Source organism: Pseudorca crassidens, chromosome 20, assembly GCF_039906515.1.
Source record: "Pseudorca crassidens isolate mPseCra1 chromosome 20, mPseCra1.hap1, whole genome shotgun sequence".
NCBI lineage: Eukaryota > Metazoa > Chordata > Mammalia > Artiodactyla > Delphinidae > Pseudorca > Pseudorca crassidens.
Window position 1 is genome coordinate 61,125,631 of NC_090315.1, and position 20,090 is coordinate 61,145,720.

The 20,090-nt window shown below is 50.1% G+C and overlaps 1 protein-coding gene across 9 annotated transcripts in view; it reads left to right on the top strand.

The window, feature by feature from the left end:
• The window catches only part of BANP (BTG3 associated nuclear protein), a 104,213-nt gene that overhangs the window by 16,413 nt on the left and 67,710 nt on the right, over positions 1 to 20,090 (top strand). For 8 of the 9 annotated variants that reach the window (XR_010939381.1, XM_067721305.1, XM_067721308.1 and 5 more), the window contains exons 2-4: positions 9,274 to 9,412; positions 12,817 to 12,908; positions 16,477 to 16,676. Coding sequence is in view for 8 of the 9 variants with exons in the window: in XM_067721305.1 (XP_067577406.1) it covers positions 9,343 to 9,412; positions 12,817 to 12,908; positions 16,477 to 16,676 (362 nt within the window). In the remaining variant the exon portion in view is untranslated. Of the gene's footprint in view, positions 1 to 1,475; positions 2,722 to 9,273; positions 9,413 to 12,816; positions 12,909 to 16,476; positions 16,677 to 20,090 lie in introns of those variants that run through there. The other variant, XM_067721303.1, reaches the window with a different exon arrangement.

The window sequence follows — 20,090 nt, forward strand, 5'->3', positions numbered from 1 at the left end:
TGGCTTTTAATTAATTTTATTACTCCATCTATATCCAGATGGATCTGATTGAATGGAATGATCTTTACTTTCTTGGAGGTGCCCTGTTTCTGGAAGTTGAGCTTTTTAACTGGGCACCACTGGGCCGCTTCCTCCTGGGGGTGGAGGTTACTACTCTGGTCTTTACGGTGTGTGGACTCGGCCTTGCTGCTCAGGTGGACGTGAAGCTGGTGCCAGAGGCGGGGCGGTGGCTGGGGCACCGTCCCATCCCCATCTGGTGGGACGGGGATGCTGTTGGGCCTGGGTGCTGGCGGTTCCCACTGTCTCCTGCGCGATTGCTCTCCTTCAGGGTCTTCTGTCCCTTGTACTCATCGGGGCCGCTCCTGCTCCTCCGAGGACTGTCTTCAGTCCGTGTGTTTGGCATCTGTAAAGGGAGGTCAGCCTGGCATGGCCTACTCCCGAGGCCCCTCCACGGTGAGCTAGGCGTGCTCCCGCTTCCACCCACGACGTCACGGCACCTGGGCCGCGTCTCTTCACACGGCTCGCCTGCAGGGATCTGACGGCTGGGAAGTAGTTCTGGTAGAGCAGAGTCGGAGGTCACACGGTGGTTGTAGTGTGCGCCTCCCAGGGACAGCCTCCTGCAGACAGGCTCAGTGGGGCGCTTGTTCAAGGGCTGATGGGAGAAAGAGCTCTGTGCAGAGTGTCTGCCCTAAAAACCCCATATGTTGTGACATCCCTAATGAGATGACCTGTGTGATGTCGTTCGGTGGTGACTGAGAAAATCCCAGGGTGGGCACACGGGGCTTTGCCTGGTTACGTCTGCTGAAGTTCAGTCGTGTGCTCGATTACAGTGGCTTTTCTTTTTTTCCTGTTTCAGTGGCCTTGTGGTTTTATTTTACAGGTGTCCGAAATATTTAAAAATGAGCAAAATTAAAACTAAATGTGCAGTTCTGTGTTTTTTTTATTTCAACGCTTCTTTTTAATAGAGAAAAATAACATATTTACATCGTTCTGTGTTTCTGCTGATGAACAGCTGCTCGTGTCTGTTGCTGACAACCCCTGAGCAGCTTGTATTTTCACTGTTAAACCTAACATGTCATTTGCATGAAGTTCACAGTTGTAAGCTAAACAGATTTGTGACTTAATTGTGGTACAGTCCTTACTGAAATCAAAACACAGATGTAGAGAACTCTGCCGCCCTTCCTGCACGCTTTGTCAGCAGATGTGCGGCCCTTCATAGTTCTGCCCTGGGGGGTGACTCTCCTTTGGGCTCTCCCACTAGACCCACGGCATGGACGTGCATGGTGTGCCAGGCCCCAGGCCGGCAGCAAGCAAGATGGTGAGAGTTCCGGCCCAGTGGAGCTCGTCTTCCAGCAGGGGAGACAGATGCTAAACAAGATGGGTGTTTAGCCTGTGTCGTAGGTTAGATATAAGGGCTTTGTGATAAAGCAGGAAAGGGCAGCAGGGACGTGAGTGCTGGTGGTGGGTGTGACGGGTGAGGAGTGGCTGGCCGAGGGGCAGGTGGACTTCGGAGGGTGAGGGCTGAGCTGGTGTGTGCCTGCCCAGCTGGGGCGGCCTCCTTAGACGGCAGACTGAGGAGCCACACAGGGAGCCTGAGGGGCGCGGAGAGAGGCTGACTGGTGCTGGCCGCCAGGCACGCACCTTGAATGATTGGGGAACCTTCAACGGGCTTTGAGCAGACAGTGATGCTGAGATGGGCTTTAACGTGATCCCGTAGCTTTTAAACATTGGCAGTAATTCTGGGGCAAAGACAGAGCAGGGAGACCCAGGTGGGGGCCAGTGCGTGGGTCCAGATGTGCAATGATAAGGCCAGAGTGAGGACAGCGGGAGATTCTGCCTATAGGTCGGATGAGAGAGGAGAACCAAGGCCCAAAGGTTCTGGCCTGAGCACCTGGGGTGGGAAGTCTGGAGGTGTCGGCTGGTTGTGGAGAGGTACGAGTTCAGTTTGGATTCCTTCACGTTGAGACTAGACACTCAGGGGAAGTGGCCTGGAGGCCGGTTGTCACGTAGATCTGGAGTTCCTGGGAGAGGTCGGAGGTGAAGTGGATCGTGAGCCGTCAGCAGATAGATGGTATTTCAGTGTGGATGAGAAGAGGTCCAGCGCTGAGCCGCAGGGAGAGGGGTAGTCTGACCCATGGTCCAGGAGGAGGGGCATTGCAGGGCAGGGCATGGCAGGGCGTACCTGCGCGAGTGGTCATGGCTGTGGACGCTCACACGCTGTAGGCTGGGAGGTGGATTGAAGTCAGGATTGAAGAAGGCTCCCTAATTTTTATCCAGATTTGATGTGCTTGGCCTCATCCGTGTACTTATTGCTCTGTTTTAGAAAAACAAAATCAATAATAATAAGCACAATAAGTAATATGTACTTATAGGAAGTTCAACAGTCCAGGGGCTTCCCTGGTGGCACAGTGGTTAAGAATCCACCTGCCAATGCAGGGGACACGGGTTCAAGCCCTGGTCCGGGAAGATCCCACGTGCCGCGGGGCAGCTAAGCCCATGCACCACAACTACTGAGCCTGCGCTCTAGAGCCCGTGAGCCCCAACTACTGAAGCCCGTGTGCCTAGAGCCTGTGCTGCGCAACAAGAGAAGTCATTGCAGTGAGAAGCCCACACACCCCAATGAAGAGTAGCCCTGCTCGCCGCCACTAGAGGAAGCCTGCACGCAGCAACGGAGACCCAGCGCAGCCGAAGCTCAGCAGTCCAGAAGGATAAAGGATGAAGGTCAGGTGGTTTTATCTGTACCTTTTCCCTCCTGTGTCACCTTGGTTCAGTGTGTATCGTTCCAGAGCATCTCGTGTGCATTTGCACACACGGACACGTGGCTACACATACATGCAGTTTTCCTCTTACGCTCCTTTCTGTTAGTATTGTGTTCTGGAGACCTTTCCATTCACATGAGTGACTGCGGTGTCTCAGGTCATTTACTCTACCAGTCCCCTGAGGCTGAGCCCTTGGGTGGTTGATCTGGGTCGGTGGGCTCTTTTTCCGCCGGCACCCTGGAAGACGCTCTCTTCACAGGCTTGTAGTCATTGCTGTTTAGAGACATTATTGAACAGTAATCGCAGTCCAGCTGCTTTACGATATTAAGACTGGACTGTCTCCAGGATTTCTGAGAAATGGCAAATTTCATTTGCCAAACTGGCATCCACATGCATCGTTCTGTTCTAGTTTTCTTGGGCTTGTTGCCCTAATTTTTTCTGTTCAAACGTTCACTGTTAGCAGAATTTTAAGTGACTCTTTATCCTGGCAGTAGAGTCAGTTTGAGTAAACAGCTTAGATAATTGTGTGGTGTCCTCATTTGGAAGAGGGTAGGATTCAGGATTTTATGGTGAGCTCGGAGTATTTTCTTAAGTCACTCACGGAGCTTCTAGAAAGCAGGAAAAGCTTAAGCTGGGCACCTGGGAACGTTCCACCAGCCGTTTGTGAGAGACAGGTATTTAACCTGGGACGTGTGGCCCATGGCTCATGGGGTGAGTCACGGAGGTTAAGCCTGGCTGCATGCTGCAGATTCCAAAATGTGTTGTTTTTAGAGCAGGTGGTTGGTGATTTTCCTTTGGTATAAAGGAAGTCCGAGGCAGGCAGTCCAGGAGGCCAGCAGCAGGAGGGCGAGAAGGAGGAAGGGTCCAGGAGCTGCCCCGCACTGCGTCTGCGCTCACACCCCATTGGCCAGAGTGGGTCACGTGGCCACGGGGTGCTGCAGCAGCGGCTGTGCTGTCTGGTGGCCCCGTGCCCTGTGAATTCGGACTCTTGTAACACTGAGCGTCAGGGAGAGCAGGTACTGGGGTAGGCAGCCAGCAGTCTCTGGTAATTATGAGGCGCTGAAACTTGGCAGGACTGTGTCTGTGCTTCTTTCCTGGAAAAGGATCTGTAATTTTTTAAAAAGTAGATCCTGAAAGCAGTGTGTGACCCTAAAACGTTTTAAATCCATCAATTCAAAGGTGGGTAGGGTGGTATTATCTAACTGAGGGCCACTGCCTTCATGAAGGAGTCCACTGTACCCCTTTAATAATCCTTGCTTTGGTTCTTAGTTTGGAAAAAAGACCGAGTTATGGCCCTAGTGGCTTTGGTCTTTGTACCAACCACAGTTAATCTGCTCAGAGGTCACCTTCAGAGGACCCAGGTTTAGAATAACCCCGGTAAGGCCTGCTGGGCCCTCCCAGCTGTAGGTCCTGCCTGCCTCTGAGTCCTGGGGCTGCGGGTGAGGCTGAACGGGTGCCAGGGCTGAGAGTCGTACTGCATATGAGGGAGGTCGGAGGTGAGGATTTCCTCACGGTGGACGCCTCAATATTTAGTTGTCTGACCATTTTTAAAAAGTATTTTTACTTTTGAAAAGCTGATAAATGTACATGATAAAAAATAGGCAAATAGAATTTCCTTTCATCTTTGTGCCCCAGGGATAGTGTGTGCATGTCTAGCTTTTTTTTTTTTTTTTTTAAAGTGTGTTGTACACATTCTGCCCCATTTTTGTTCACGTAATACTGCATCTCGGGAGTCGTTCCTTAGAGAGCTCTGACTGGTCCTTCTAGACCAGCAGTCCCCAACCTTTTCGGCACCAGGGACCGGTTTCATGGAAGACAAAGTTTTGCACAGATGATGGGGGGAGTGGCTCAGGCGGTAATGTGCGTGATGGGGGGCCATGGGGAGCGGCAGGTGAAGGTTCACTCGCTCGCCCGCCACTTACCTCCTGCTGTGCAGCCCGGTTCCTGACAGGCCACAGACTGGTATCAGTCCGTGGCCTGGGGGTTGGGGACCCCTGTTCTAGACTGTTGCCTAGTCTCTCATTGTTCAGCTGTGCCAGACTTGTGTTTTTAAAACAGCATTCAGGTTGCATCATCCATTCTTTTGCTGCTAAAAGCAATGCCTTGGTTGTTTTGTTTCTCTGGTGGGTAGATATTTGCACAAACGTGTGACTCTCTGTGCTGGGAGGATTCCTTGGTGGGACGGTCAGGGCCGGGCAGCAGCACTTTGATGCCTGTTTCCTATTGGTCTTCAGAGCTAAGCTCCCATCAAGCGCGCACAAGAGCGCCCACGTCCTGACAGGCCTCTAGCACGCCTGTCACACTGAGCGGCTGGTTGAAATTTGCATTGAGAGGTCGTGTCTTCTCGTGCTTAAAAGCTTTGCGACTTTTTTCCCTGTGAATTTACTCTCATTCTTATCCTCCTTTTGATTAGCTTTATTGGTCTTTTTTCTGTTGCTGTGAAAGAAGGAAATTAGCTCTTTGGTGCATGTGTAACAAGTGTTTTCCACTTTGTTTGAATTTTGCCTTAAGAAAAACCTTTTTATTAAATACAATACAAATAGAGAAAATCACAGTTTTGCCTGTTTGTTGTTGTCATTGAAGTCTCCTTTAATTTATAGGGGCCTTTTTGATGCCGCCCCTCACCCCCCCCCCCCCCCCCCCCCGTTTAATGAATTTAAAAATATTTCTCTTTCAGCCCATGGACGTGGTTACCCTTGTTGAGGGTCATTTTTTCCCACCTTTTGCCAGGAGGAGCATCTTTGAGTTGGTTTCTGAGTCCTTTTGGTACAGCCCTGATGTCTTTGATCGCTTCCCTACATCTGGGATGACAAGATGTTATCTTGCATATTCCTTGCCTCAGATGTGGAATTGGCCATTTCTCCAGGAAGCCCTCATCCCTTGGTGAGAGGCGGTATTTCACAGTGTAGGCTGTAGGGAGGCACGCTGCTACTGGATTCAGCTCCTGGATTCTGCACACACGCCTGACTTCATATGTCCAATTCCAATACATGCCTGGAGTCAGATCCGCAGCCCCGAGACCTCTTCTGCCCGACCTCTGGATCTGCTTGTCAGGACATCGGGAGTGACAGAATTGGAATATCCTGTAGATCCTCATTTGCGCGTGGAAAATTCTCGGAGGGAGTTCCCACGCCACCACCCAGTGTGATTGTTAAAATTGTTAAAATTTGTTTTGTGTGTACTCTCCCAATTTTTCTCCCCGTTTCTAAGCAGGTAAATAGTATCTCCGTTGTCAGAGCATAGAGCCGTTGCAGACTGCTTTCTCCTTTAGTCTCGGTTCTCCATGTAAACGTAGGCTGCTCACCACTGACCAGCTCATGTGTTGTCTCTCCAAGTGACCTTGGTTTTCTGAATCTTGTTTTCCAGCAGTTTCTTCAGGAAGGGTTTCTGGGAGCGCTGTTCTCTGAGTGCTGTATGTTGGCACGAGTTGCTGCCTGTGTACCTGAAGCTCACTTTGTCTGGGTGTAAAGGCTCCCGTTACTTTCCTCGAGTGTCTTTTGTGTGTGAGTCTCCCTTCTTCTGCTGTAGTTGGATAACCTGCCCTGCCCCCCACCATTTTAAGGTGTCCAGTATTTTTGTCTAGATGTCTAAAATAACTTTTCTTTTTTTCTTTAAATAATTTTACTAGAATGTGTCTTGGTATTGGTTGTTCTGCCTGCCCTGCCCCAGGTTTATGGTGTGTCTTTTTCATAAGTAGTTTCAAATGTTTTCTCCTCATTTCTGAAGAGTTTTTTCAGATTTGCTTGTAGTATTCCATTTCATCGCTTTCCTTTGGTTTTCTTTGTAGAGTCCCCTATTAAACATATGTTGCATCCTCTTTGCTTGTCAGCTACTTTTTCTTCAACTTTTTCCTTTCATTTCTTTTTTTTAAAATAAATTTATTTATTTTATTTTATTTATTTTTGGCTGCATTGGGTCTTCATTGCTGCACGCGGCCTTTCTCTAGTTGCGGCGAGCAGGGGCTGCTCTTCGTTGCGGTGCGCGGGCTTCTCATTGCGGTGGCTTCTCTTGTTGCGGAGCACGGGCTCTAGGCACGTGGGCTTCAGTAGTTGTGGCCTGCAGGCTCAGTAGTTGTGGCTCACAGGCTCTAGAGCGCAAGCTCAGTAGTTGTGGTGCATGGGCTTAGTTGCTCCGCGGCACGTGGGATCTTCCCGGACCAGAGCTCGAACCTGCGTCCCCTGAATTGGCAGGCGGATTCTTAACCGCTGTGCCACCAGGGAGGCCCCCATTTTGTGTTTCTTACGGTATAATTTATTGTATTTACTTGCTCTTGGATTCCTTCTAGTTTAGCCTTCATTTCCAAAATTATTCTCCTTTTATTTCTAATCTTTTCTGAGTTTTCCCCCCTCATTTCTGAGTTTTTCTAATGCTGGTTTATGGTTAGTGATACCTTATATAATTTCTTTCATGAGTATTAGTTTGTTTTGAAATATTAAGATAGAGTTTTCATCTCTTAGGGACATGTCTTTCTAGCATACTTTAACTGTCTGTAGTGATGCTACTTTGCTCCTATTCACTTTTAAAATATATCACCTTGGCATGAGATTTGACCTCAATATTTTCTTTGGTTAATTTTCTGTGGAATTGATTTTCCTGGATATATGGAAGGAAGGCTAGATTTAGAATAGTTTTTCTAATTTCCGTGTCCTAGAGCTCTATTTTCTGTTGTTTTTAGAAAGTTGTAAAACATGTGGTAGCTGTTTTCTTGTGCTCTCCTGGCTGTTCTCCTCTCCCCCCCGTAATTAGACTCTCATTCTCCCTGTCCTGTATGCTTTGTATTCTATTCTAGTCATTTCTTTCCAGTGTATTTAGCGCAGGAGGGAGCTTTGGATGAGTAGTCTTTGAGCGTCTGTGGCCCAGAATGTTGGCCTGTGGCCGTTCCGCAGCTGCCCTGGCGTTTGTCTGCCCCCAGTGGTGCTCACCTCCTGGGTTCAGCCACTGTTCCCAAGCAGACCCGTTTTTTCCTTCTCGCTGACCCCTGCTTCCTCCTTGCTGCACCCTTGAGGACCTCGTGCTGTCAGTGGTTTGTCCACTCGCTCATGCTCTGGGGCTCTTCAGGAAACACCCGATCTCTCAGCTTGTTACAGACCCTGACCTGGGTTCGCTCTCCTCATTTGAGAGATTAAAAATCTCTGTCACTGCCACCCCTCCCCAGCTGGACTTCTGAAGGGCTCACCCAGTTGTTTGTCATGGGCGTCTGCTCTGGAAGGGACGTTTGGTGCTTTCGTGCTTTCCTCAGTCTCGCGTGAGGTGCCTAAATGGCGGTGACACACCTTGGCCATTTGATGGACTGCACCCACATGAAGGTGTCGCGTTCGTTTTGTGAAGGGAACTTTAAGGGAGGAGCTCGGCTCCCTCTGCACGTGGCTGTGCCTAAGCAATCCTGGCGCTGCTGCCGTGGAAGCTGCAGAGTTTAAACCTGGCTTTATAGGGTTTACGAGCACGTGTGGAACCTGCGAATCTAATTTTGTGCCTTTGGAACGTAGCCATTTAAAGGAGCTGTCAGTAGACTCCTGATTGAGGCTAGGTGATCTGAAACTCTTAATGCAGCTGCCCTGCGTGGGCATGGTGGGGGTGGGCACGTGCGGGGCAGGCGCTGTGCTGTAGAGTTGGGTGCCCGCTGTCCGCCCTCAGGGAACGTGCAGTCCAGTTGGGGAAGATACATTACTTCTTTCATAAATACTTGTTTATAGGTAATTAAAATACAAAGTGTAGAATGATAAAAGTGTTATGGTGGCATTGATTCCTGATCTCCAGGCATCCTGTCTGCAAGTACCGCATTTAGACTGCTGTGTTGATGGGTCCTATTTGGAGTGACGTGGCCTCATTTCTGTCTTGGAGAAGGTGTGTCTAGGCCTGATCAGAGCGTTTGAGGATCAGGAAGAAAGGAACGCACTGTGTTGCAGATGTGGTGCCATCTCGGCGGTGGCAGGGTGGTGGCGGACAGGCCCCGGGCTGGGGCAGGGGGCCGGTGCTGGGCTCAGTCCTCCCAGGAGCTGCCGCTCTCTGCCTGCCTGAGGGGAGGGCGCCGCGAGGAGTGGAAATGGGGCGAGGGGACAGCCTTGGCGGAAGGGTCCTTTTGGGTAAAATTCGGGAGGTATGTTTTCAGTGCTCTCCGGGGTGTGGTGTGTCTAGTGGATCTGAGAGCCGGCAGGGGCAGGCGAGGGACAGGACGTGTTCCGTGGGCAAGAAGGGGACCCGGGGACGTCTGGCTTGGGGTGACGCGTTCTAGCTGTCTTAGGAAGGTGACTTAGGAGGCGGTGTGGGAATGGACTGGCGAGGTGGGGACTAGTCTGGTGCTGAAGGACAGAGGCAGCGAGAAATGTTTGGGGGCCATTTCTCAGTTCTCAAAGGACACTAACCTTTTGGTGGTTTGGGGCAAGAAGAACCCTATATTTAAAAAACCCACAGGCTTCTGGTGTCCTCTTGGATACAGAACGTGGCTAGCAGTTTCCAGCATTTCAAGGTCAGGATCGTTCATCTCCCTCTCCGCTATCCTGGCTTTTGTTTTTAGGTGACAGAAACCCCGTGCCTGGTGAGTCTGATTCCTGCCCATTGACCGGCCACTCTCCTCTCGTCCTGGATGATGTCAGAACAGGACCTGGCGGATGTGGTGCAGATCGCCGTGGAGGAGCTGAGTCCCGACCACCCAGGTACACAGCGCGGGCAGTAGGGAGCCGGCGCTCCCCCGAGTCTGTAAAAGCCCAAAGCGCTTCCACAAGTTTCCTCTCCCTTCAGTAAAGCAAGAGAAAAAGCGGTGCGCGCCCCGTATGAAAAACCCGGACCAGAGCGCGTGAGCTCTGTCAGCCCCATGCCCACCCTGGTGGTCCCTCCGCCTCCCCTCGGCCCACCTGTGCACCACACGTGGCTGTCCAGCCTCGGCCCCTCTTCCTGCCCTGCCCCCAGCTCCCCTGACTCCCCTTTAAAGCCCCCTGTGGTCACATCTGGGCCTGTTCCGCTGCTGTGGACAGTTTGCCCTGCACGTGGACACCTGCGAGGTGTTCCATGCACGCTGCTCCCTCCTTCATCCACCTCTTCCCTGGGGACGCTGTTAACATCGTTAACACTGTTTTTCTTTTAAGTACACCCTGCTACAAAGGTCCTTGCTGCGTACTGCAGCAAATACTTTCGTAGGGTAAGTTCCCAGACGCTGAACTGCTGTGTATGTTCAGAGTTTTGGTAAGACACACTTTATCCGATTATTCTGTGAGGTGACTTTCCTGCCCTTTTGCCAGGGCTGGTAATTTTCCTTAGTCACGTTAAAGGCACCCATCTACTTTGGAACCTTAACTAGATATTAGACACGTTATAAGGGAAACCCTAAATTTCAAGAACTTCATCTTGAACTACTTCACCTATGAAATACTTTGTTAGCACTTTATTTTATAAAAAGATTTCTTAGTAAGGGTCCTCCTTTTTTTTTTTTCGTAAAGTTTTATATTTCTGTTAAGTTTGAAATAACAAGCATATACAATTAAATCACATAGTGTTTTGGTTGTCTGGTTATTCTTTCTGGAATAGTAGAGTTGAAATGCTAACTTTTTTCCCCACAGAAAAGAGAATTTTCAGAAATCTCATAAGAAAGTATGACGATGTCTATCTTGTGTGATCTCTTTGCTGTGTTAGTTGAGAAAGCTTCACTGGGAAATTAGTTATATATGGAAGGGTGGGTAGCATGTGATTTGGGGATTGAACAAGCAGCCACAAAGAGATTGGGGCACCCTTTCACGAACGCTATTCTTTAGTCAGTTTTTGTCATTTTGCCTCTGAGTTGTTTATGAGAAGCACTGTCACCTGGTAACTGGCAAGATCAAGACCTGCCAGATCCTTGAGCCAAGTCAGGGTGTCTGAATGTAGCTGTTTAACCCCAGTTTTCTCTGTGAAAGTGAACCAGTTTGTTTAGAGCGAGAATGTGAAGACCTGACCTCATTGAGCACCACGCCTCAGAGACCAGTGAACTAGAAAAAACGCAGCGCTGTCACTGTACATCACGATTTTAAAAACAGCTGTTCATATTTTGGTGGGTGGATGACGGTTTCTTTAGAAAACACTCACACTGCAATGCTGTAGAAGAAAAATATTCCAGTTATATAGATTTTAAGCATTTTTAGAACTATTAACATTCTGACAGTTTACTTCCCAATTAAATTCTCTCTCTGTAGATTACAGTCCAAGGAAGGGTTAGAGAAGTCACTTCTGATCCTGGTGGTGTTCCATGTGGGTTCCTTAACTAACTGGGAAGTATAGCTGTGGCTGTGTAGTGAACACCTACTGTGTGCAGGGCTCCCTGAGGCCTCCGTAGACAGGAGGCCTGCCATCTCTGGCCCCAGAGGGCTCCCCCAACACCGGCAAGCACTGTGCTGCATCCCACACGATTGTCCTGAGTGGATTTAAGATTGAGATGATTTTTTTCCTCATTTCTGAAATGTGAACTTTGTAAAACTTAAACCGTATAGTCAAGCAAGTAGAAGAAAGAAAAGTTTCCCATAATCCTAGTGATAGAACTGCTTTTAAATTATTGGCATGTACGTCCTTCCGTTTTTTTCTGATTTCCATTTAAAATCAAAATGCTTAGGTTCTTGTGACTTTGCACTCTCTCACCACATGGCTGCAGTCTCTTTGCCCATCTGCACACACGTACGATTGTAAATTTCATCGGGCCTGTCATTGCAGGTGATCGTGATGGCTTTAAAATGAACACTGAGTTCTTTTGTCTAATTTTAAAAGTAATGCATGCAGAATGATAAAAAACAAAGTAAGAAAGGACCAAGAAGAAAGTAAACTAGCAGCCCCGCGGCCCGTAGAAAGTGAGCTCCGGAACCCAGGTGTGTGCCCCTGTCCCCGCCACGGGCTGTGTCTCCTTTCCCTCATCTGCTCTGCTGCCCTTTGCTTACAGCCTGAGGTGCTTCGCTCTGCCAAGGGCTCGGAGTCTCCTTCCTGTAGTTACAGGAAACCAGCTGTGTGACCCTGGTCAAGTCGCTTAACCTCTCTGGACTGGATTTCAGCAAGTTAAAAGGATCAGACTAGCGGTTGCCGGAGTCTCCCCGTCCTCCCAGTCCTTTCTTAATTACCTGCGTCCAGTGGGAGTAGGTAGGCTTCGATGAAGGTTCTGAGAACCTGTGTTTTGCACTTGTAGCCACGGATTTTTCCTTTTTTACCTTAATGACAATTCATTCCCACACATTTCATGGAGGTGTTTGAGGTGTGGAGACACAGTGTACTATGCAGGGCCCTCTGGTAAGCAGGATGCTTCTGGCATCGTTGGCCCGTGGCTGGTTTCTGTGAGGTAGAGCTTTGGGTGACAACTTAGCTCTGGAAACCAGCTTACTGGTCTCGCCTGGGACCCCTGAACGGTTCACGTTAGAGTCGCAGGTCTGTTCAGCGTCTTTACATTTTAGAGTTTTGCGACGAATCACCTGGCACATACAGGTGTAAAGGCACCGGGTTTGGGACCATGTGGTGCTGGCCTTGAACTTGGGCCAAGTTGCTCATCCGTGGAGAAGCCCTGAAGACCCCTTGGAAGGTGCTGGTGGGAGGCCTTGATTTCAGCCACACTGGCCGGGGAAGCAGCTTTCCCTGTAACTTAGCGTGTTACGTTGGAGACAAGTTTGATGATTAGCACCTCAGAAAATGTAGTATTCAGAGAGTGGCTTTGATTTTGGAATGAGGTGGCCGGCTGACAAGACTTTATTTTAAAGTCGGGAAGAAATCATTATTAGCGATTGGATTCTATCAGAAAAGGGAAGCCGGATAGAGCGTTGAGTGAAAAGCCTGCTGTCTCGGTGTGGGGGTCAACTCAGTGGCGCATTAGTGAAAAAATTTATCCGGTATCTCAGTTTTTCTTGAGATTAGGGAGAGATCCTGTTTTCTGCCTGACTGAGAATTTTAAGTTAAACCTGTAAAAAGTAAAATATGAAGCAGGTTGTGCCATTTCTCATGTCACCTCAAGGTGACCCCTCTACACTTCAGGTGTCAGAACTGTTTCCTGTCTTAATATTAAACAGCTCTGTAAAACTTTTTGAATTAAAGTGTTTTTGTCTCTGCCTTTAATTTTCAGTTGTACTGGAGAATCATGTAGTGACAGACGAAGATGAACCAGCTTTGAAACGTCAGCGACTAGAGATCAATTGCCAGGATCCTTCTATCAAGGTAAAAATATTAATGTATGTTTTTGTTTGTATCTTATGTGGGGCTGCCATAACGAATTATCACAATGCGGGGCAGAGCGGGGAGCACCTAAAACAATAGAAATTTACTCTCTCACAGTCCTGGAGGCCAGAAGTTTGAAATCAGTTTGTCACCAGGGCTGAGTTCCCTGTAGAGGCTCTGGGGGAGTGTCCCTCTTGCCTCTTTCAGCTCCTGGGGGCCCCAGGCGTCCCTTGCCTCGTGGCCGCTTCCCTCTAGTATCTGCCTCCGTCTTCACGTGGCCTCTCCTCCCTGTCTGTGTCTCTCCTTTTCTGTCTCTTATAAGGGCAGTCTCATTGGATTTAGGGCCACCCTAACCTAGGATGACCTCATCTTAATTTGATTACGTTTGGAAAGATACTGTTTCCAAGAAAGGCCACGTTTGTAGGTTCTGGGGGTTAGGATGTAGACGTATCATTTCTGGGAGTCACTGTTCAACCCCCCACGAATGCATAAAGGCATGACGTTTTCCCTTGAAGAATCACATGGTTTAACTGGGATCGCTGCCACATGAGGCCTCGTCCTCCGTAGACCCGTGGACCTATCGTGCACGGAGGGAAAGTGCACAATTCCTGTGGCGAATATTTTCTACTAGTGATGAAGCACTTTGGTGCCTATCGTTTAAGTCACCTGAATTTTAAAGTTTGCTGGATGGGGTCTGGGAAACCACAGAGTCAGTCGTGGGTGATGGCTGGTTCTTGGGTTTGCTTGTTTGGTCTGCAGTTTGCAGAGCCACGGAGATAAACACCAGCACTTGTGAGAAGTTAGGACAGCAGTGCAGAGAACCAAAGCGACTTCTCCTATGCCCTCTGCTTCTGTAGGGCTGTGTTTAGAAACATCTGGCTCATCTTTTTAACAAGGAGAAGCAGCGTGAGCTTAAAGATAACGTGGCGTGGTTTAAAGACACATTCAGTTAAATTTCTATTTCATACTAATGGATAGAGGGCCGCTGCTTCAGTAACCCCACATTATGTCTTAAAATAAAGTGCAGTTATAATTTTATCACAAAAGAGGCGTGTGTGGTAAACAGCACAGCAGTCAGATGTGGATAAGGTGCAGTGAAAGCGCCCCCGCCTCAGCCCCGTCCCCTGGTTGGCGAGCAGGGCCTCGGGCCCCGGCTTGAACCCGGCACCCGTGTGCTAGGAAAAGTGTGCTCACCAGATTGCCAGAGCTCTTTATTTTTTTTTTCACTTTAAATTGGTTAATTTAATTTTTTAATATATCTTTATTGGAGTATAATTGCTTCACAATGCTGTGTTAGTTTCTGTTGTACAACAAAGTGAATCAGCTATACATAAACATATATCCCCATATCTCCTCCCTCTTGTGTCTCCCTCCCACCCTCCCTATCCCACCCCTCTAGGTGGTCACAAAGCACTGAACCGATCTCCCTGTGCTATGCAGCTGCTTCCCACTAGCTATCCATTTTACATTCGGTGGTGTATATATGTCCATGCCACTCCCGGACTTTGCCCCAGCTTCCCCCTCCCTGTGTCCTCAAGTCCATTCTCTATGTCTGTGTCTTTATTCCCGTCTTACCCCTAGGTTCTTCATGACCTTTTTTTTTTTTAGATTCCATATATATGTGTTAGCATACTGTATTTGTTTTTCTCTTTCTGACTGACTTCACTCTGTATGACAGACTCTAGGTCCATTCACCTCACTACAGATAACTCAATTTCGTTTCCTTTTATGGCTGAGTAATATTCCATTGTATATATGTGCCACATCTTCTTTATCCATTCATCTGTCGCTGGACACTTAGGTTGCTCAGAGCTCTTTAAAAGGAATAGATTTGGATGATTTTTGGTTAATATCCCTTGTATATAGAAGACTTATTTAAAAGTACTATTCTCTGCCTTTCTTTGTTTTATTAATTTGTGAAGTTGTGTTATTAGTGTATTAACAGTGATGTTTGTCCAAACTCCAGGCAGAATCACTTCTAATTCAGAATTAAGACGAGGAGGTTTCACTGTGTTTAGGGAATTTGGGAGCCGCATGGTTGACGTCTTCAAATTATAAAAAATAGTGGGGTCATCGGTGATTTGATCTCAAGACTTCAGCCAGCGGCTAGTGGTTGTCGCGACGTCTTAGGTCAGGGTGGGCCTCGGGCGCTGCCTCGATGTCACTCTCAGGGGATGGGCCGCCCGCGCTGTGTCTCCACATGACCCTGGCGCGGCCTGCCGTGCCTCCACGGCCCGTGCTCCTGCGGGGGAGTCAGCGGAGGGTGTGGGATTTAGCCCTCTCCCGTATGTGTCAGCTCTCGCGCGATGGGACTTGTCAGGGGGGTGATTGCTTGAGACACAGCAGGTTGTTGGGACAGTGTGTGGGTTTTATTTACCCCACTGCTGCCCTTACTGCCGTACAGACCGGGCAGTTAGACAGATGTGTTTAATTTCTTCAGAAGATCAGCTCAGTCTGTTCAAAGCACTGAATAAGAGTATCCATTTTCCCCGCCTCCTGGGCCTTGACTCCAGCCGCACGGTGTGATGGACCACGTGGCTCTAGCTGTGGGGTCACCTCCCGTGAGGAAGGGGAGCGGCCGCCGGAGTGGGTCAGCCGCGGCCAGTGGGCAGAGGGGCCGGCCTCCGTGCCGCCCCCTCCGTGCGCTGGGGTCCCGGTCTGCTCCGAATGGCCCCTGTGCCCGTCTGCTCTCCGCGGTCTGTCCCCTTCCTGCTGATGTGACTGGCACTCTGGGCATTTTTCCCTTTGAAGTCAAGGGCAGAAAAGGAGAGAGACAAGGTAAAATACGAGCTCTTCACTATTTCAGCTGCTGCCCCCCCTGCCCCCCTCACTGCTGAGCTGGGCGGTTGGATGCCCCAGGGGCTTGCTCCGGGCTGGCGCCCGTTTCCCAGTATCAGCTGGTGAGGCCAGCGGGGGCAGCAGCCTGCTTCCCTCTGTGCCCTTGCCGACTCAGGGCAGGAGCAGCCGCCGTGGGAGGGGGCGAGCTTCCTGTCCGGTGTTTGTCTGAGCCATTCCTTGCCTTTGGAGCCACACACGTCCCTGTGGTCGGCGGGACTTGGATGGCAGCAGTGGAAGGCGAGGCTGCTCTTTCTGTGGCCACTAGGCGGCAGGCGTGCTGCTCCCAGGCGCAGGAGAGTCATTGCCGCATTTCACCTTGGGGGTGGGGCTCGGGCGAGTGTAACGCGAGCAGGCGGTTTCCGGGCCGTTTTGATGTTGGATGTCATCTGTTTTCATTGTAGAATTTGACCAGTTTTATGTGTAAGTTTACTGATTAATAGAAACTTGCGTTGTAACGTCCACTTACATCTTGTGTTATACGGACTTAAGTGTAACTAAGAATCGCAACTACACAGAGAAGAGCCCGATTAAGTAGTCACATTGTGAGTGCACAAGGTCGAGCTTGTCTAGTGAAATGCTTCTGGCTTATAACTAAAGAGCTGAAGTGCGAGGATCGTTCTGTGGGAATAGATACAGCTGAGTCTGGGAAATAACTGTTTGATGTTCCTTGGAATCATCTCCTTGGAGTTCAGGATGCCCTTCCTGAAGCTTTCCTTTTTTTCACTTGCAGTCATTCCTGTATTCCATTAACCAGACAATCTGCTTGCGATTGGATAGCATTGAAGCCAAGCTGCAGGCTCTGGAGGCCACGTGTAAATCACTGGAAGAGAAACTGGATCTGGTCACCAACAAGCAGCACAACCCCATCCAGGTGCCCATGGTGGCGGGCTCTCCTCTCGGCGCCACCCAGACCTGCAACAAAGTGCGATGGTAAGAACCTCCTCCCCGGGCCCATGCCCCCTGGTGCTCTCAGGGAGGGATCCTAGTCAGACTGGAAGGAAACACGGGGCCTCTGTGGGGCGGCTGGGGTCGTCCTCACAGTTTTATTTTGACATAAGCCAGGCTGGTGCATCTCTCCTTTGGAACTGGCCCACCGGAGCTTTGAAGCTGTACATTCGTTTCTTCTCTTTTTTTTCTGTTCCATCTGGCTAGTCTTGAGAGAATTTTTTCTTCATAGGTAGCTTTTTTTTTTTTTGCGGTACGCGGGCCTCTCACTGTTGTGGCCTGTCCCGTTGCGGAGCACAGGCTCCAGACGCGCAGTCTCAGCGGCCATGGCTCACGGGCCCAGCCGCTCCGCGGCATGTGGGATCCTCCCGGACCGGGGCACAAACCCATGTCCCCTGCATCGGCAGGCGGACTCTCAAGCACTGCGCCACCAGGGAAGCCCCATAGGTAGCTTTTTATACATTTCACTTGAGTATATCAAACTTTCCATTCGTGTCTATAGTTTTTATTGTGCCTGTATTTTGTTTTTCTATCTAGAGCCTAACGGTAGTGACGTGTAGTAGTTCAGGTGCCGTTTGAATCAAAGCTTCTGGAGAGTGTGGGCCGATGGGAAGGGTGTCTCTGTCTCTGACCTGTTTGCCTGTCCTTGGTCCAGGGCACCGTCATGGGCTCTGCTGAGATGAGCGGAAGCTCAGGTCGTGGGCGGCTCCTTCCATCAGTTCCACTGGTGTTTTTTTTTTTTTTTTTTGCGGTACGTGGGCCTCTCACTGTTGTGGCCTCTCCCGTTGCGGAGCACAGGCTCCGGACGAGCAGGCTCAGCAGCCATGGCTCACGGGCCCAGCCGCTCTGCGGCATGTGGGATCTTCCCGGACCGGGGCACGAACCCGTGTCCCCTGCATCGGCAGGCGGACTCTCAACCACTGCGCCACCAGGGAAGCCCTCCACTGGTGTTTTTATCCTTGCCCACGGTGGGCTACGAGGAGATCTCAGTGTGACGATGGCAACACTTGTCTTTGCGCTTGACCAGAGCTCGGGGCTTTTACTGAGGGTCTTGTCGTGGCTCTCTGGGCCAACTGCTGCCTCTCTCCCGTGTGTCTGCGGAGGAGGGTGGTGGGGCTCAGAGGAGGGGGAGCCACGGCCAGGCTGCTGCCGCATCTGCAGGTCCACGCACGTGTGCCCTGGGGCACGTGGGATTGAGGAGGGTGCTCAAGTATGTGCCTCGTGTCAAGGTGGCTGCCTGTCCTGGTCTGCCTGGGACAGCCGTGGATGACGCCTGCAGTGTGGGCCTCCTTTAACTCTCAGAAGTGTCCTGGGGTGTTGGAGACCCTGCGTGGCCCCGAAAGCTGCTCTCCAGCCGGGGTGGGGGACCCCAGGGGTCTCTGTCCCCAAAGGGAAGGCCTGTTGGTCCGTGGTGATTCACCCTGTGTTCATACCTTGTCCTGATGGGTCAGCCGTATCTTTTCTCCCAGTGAACATTTGTGGAGTGTGTCCTCTCTGCAGGCAGTGAGGCTCAGACCTACCAGGACCAGTACCTTTTTTTTTTTTTTTGAAGAAGCTGGTTGTCCATTTACTTATTTATTTATTTATTTGGTTGTGCTGGATCTTAGTTGCAGCAGGCGGGCTCCTTAGTTGTGGCATGCGAGCTCTTAGTTGTGGCATGCATGTGGGATCTAGTTCCCTGACCAGGGATCGAACCTGGGCCCCCTGCATTGGGAGCGCGGAGTATTAACCACTGCGCCACCAGGGAAGTCCCAGCCAGTGCCTTTTTTAAAGAATAATTTTTTTGTAATGCCCTCATATCCTAAAATGCAATGTTTAGAAAATGTAATTTAAAAACTAATGTAATGTCTTAATAATAATGTAAGGAGAAATAAAAGGATGGTCATGTATAATAAAATAACATATATTTTGATATGGAAAAGGCTGGGGGAACTACATAAGGAGTTAGTGAATAGGACCGAACCTCCCATGTCAGAGCTGGCAGCTGGGAGGGCTGTCACCCTGGGACTCAGATACCAGTTGGTGGTGGAATATTTCAAAATGAGCAGTTCTTGATGAAGTTTCACATAAAGCAAAGTGTAGTTTTTTCTAGACTCAAACAATAGTGAAATTCCGGGAAAATTCACCTTACGTTGAAACTATCCAAAAATACTTTGTGTATGAGTGTAGAATGGAGTAAGATTCTGGGCTCAGAGAGTTAGAAGCATGTTGTTCACGCCCATGAATGGGACCTGTGGGATCTGTGTGGGAAAGGTTTCTGTCGGGGAGGCTGTCTCATGCCGTGAAGGCTGGCAGCCTCCTTGGCTCTGCCTGCCAAACCCGTGGGGTCTCAGGTATAACCAAGTGCGCCCCCGGGCCCCGCCCTCGAGGACTGTTGCTCTGAGAGGTGAGGCGAGAGTGAGAGAGGCTTCCTGCCCTGAGTAAGGATGGCTCTTGTGGTGGTGTGTCACTTTGTCACCTGTGTCGGGAAGAGGTCGTCTTCAGGACCCAGGGATGTGCCGCTCATACTGCACCGTCGGTGGTTTGTGGCCGTTCCATGAGGTTGGGCGGACGAGGACGGGTCCTCGGGGCTGCAGGTGGCGCTGCAGCTGTGCTTGGACCCTGAGGCCGCTCGTTTGGGGCTTCCCTGGGTGTCAGGTCCAGGGGGGAGGACGGACCTCGGCGGGCAGGTTGTCCTCGTTTGACACCATGGGGTGACCGGGCTGAGTCACAGAGTTGTGCTGTTTCCAGTCTGCCCGTTTTCAGAAGGAGGATGGGGGAGAAGGGCAGGTCTGCAGGGACCACCAGCCCTGTCCTCTCCTGCAGGCCAGTGATGGACCCGCCATGGCCACGCCCGGCCTGCTGCTGAGCGCGGCCTGACTCGTGGGCCACGTCCCGTCTGACGATGGCGCTGATGGCTGCTTGGGGGAAGGCACTTCCAGACTGCAGGGAGGCCCCTTCTCTCTCCAGCATTCCGGTGACAGCGGGGCTCGTGGGGCGTGTTAGCGACTCTCCCGTTCAGGAAACCCAGAGCGCTTCCCTCCGCTGGGGAGAAGCTGTCATCGTGGAGAGACCTCCGTGTGCATTGACAAGTGGTGAAATCAGAGTAAAGTTTTCTAATACAGACTCAGGTGTGTAATCTAGTTAATCCAGCTCAGTTAGCTCTTCTGGTTTTAAAGGATTGTATCGTGACATAAAGTCAACCCATTATAGAATACACTTATTGTATGTTGGCGGCAGATTCATTACTATCGTTAACAAAACCATTACTTATACAAGTTAATGTTAGAGTAATAGAAGGAAAGGTCACTCCTTTGTTTTCTTAGACATAGTTTAGAATAGGTTGTTTATGAATGATTTTCAAAGAAGATACTAAGTCTGGCATTTCCCTCCATGAATGTTCTAAAAATGAGAAATAAA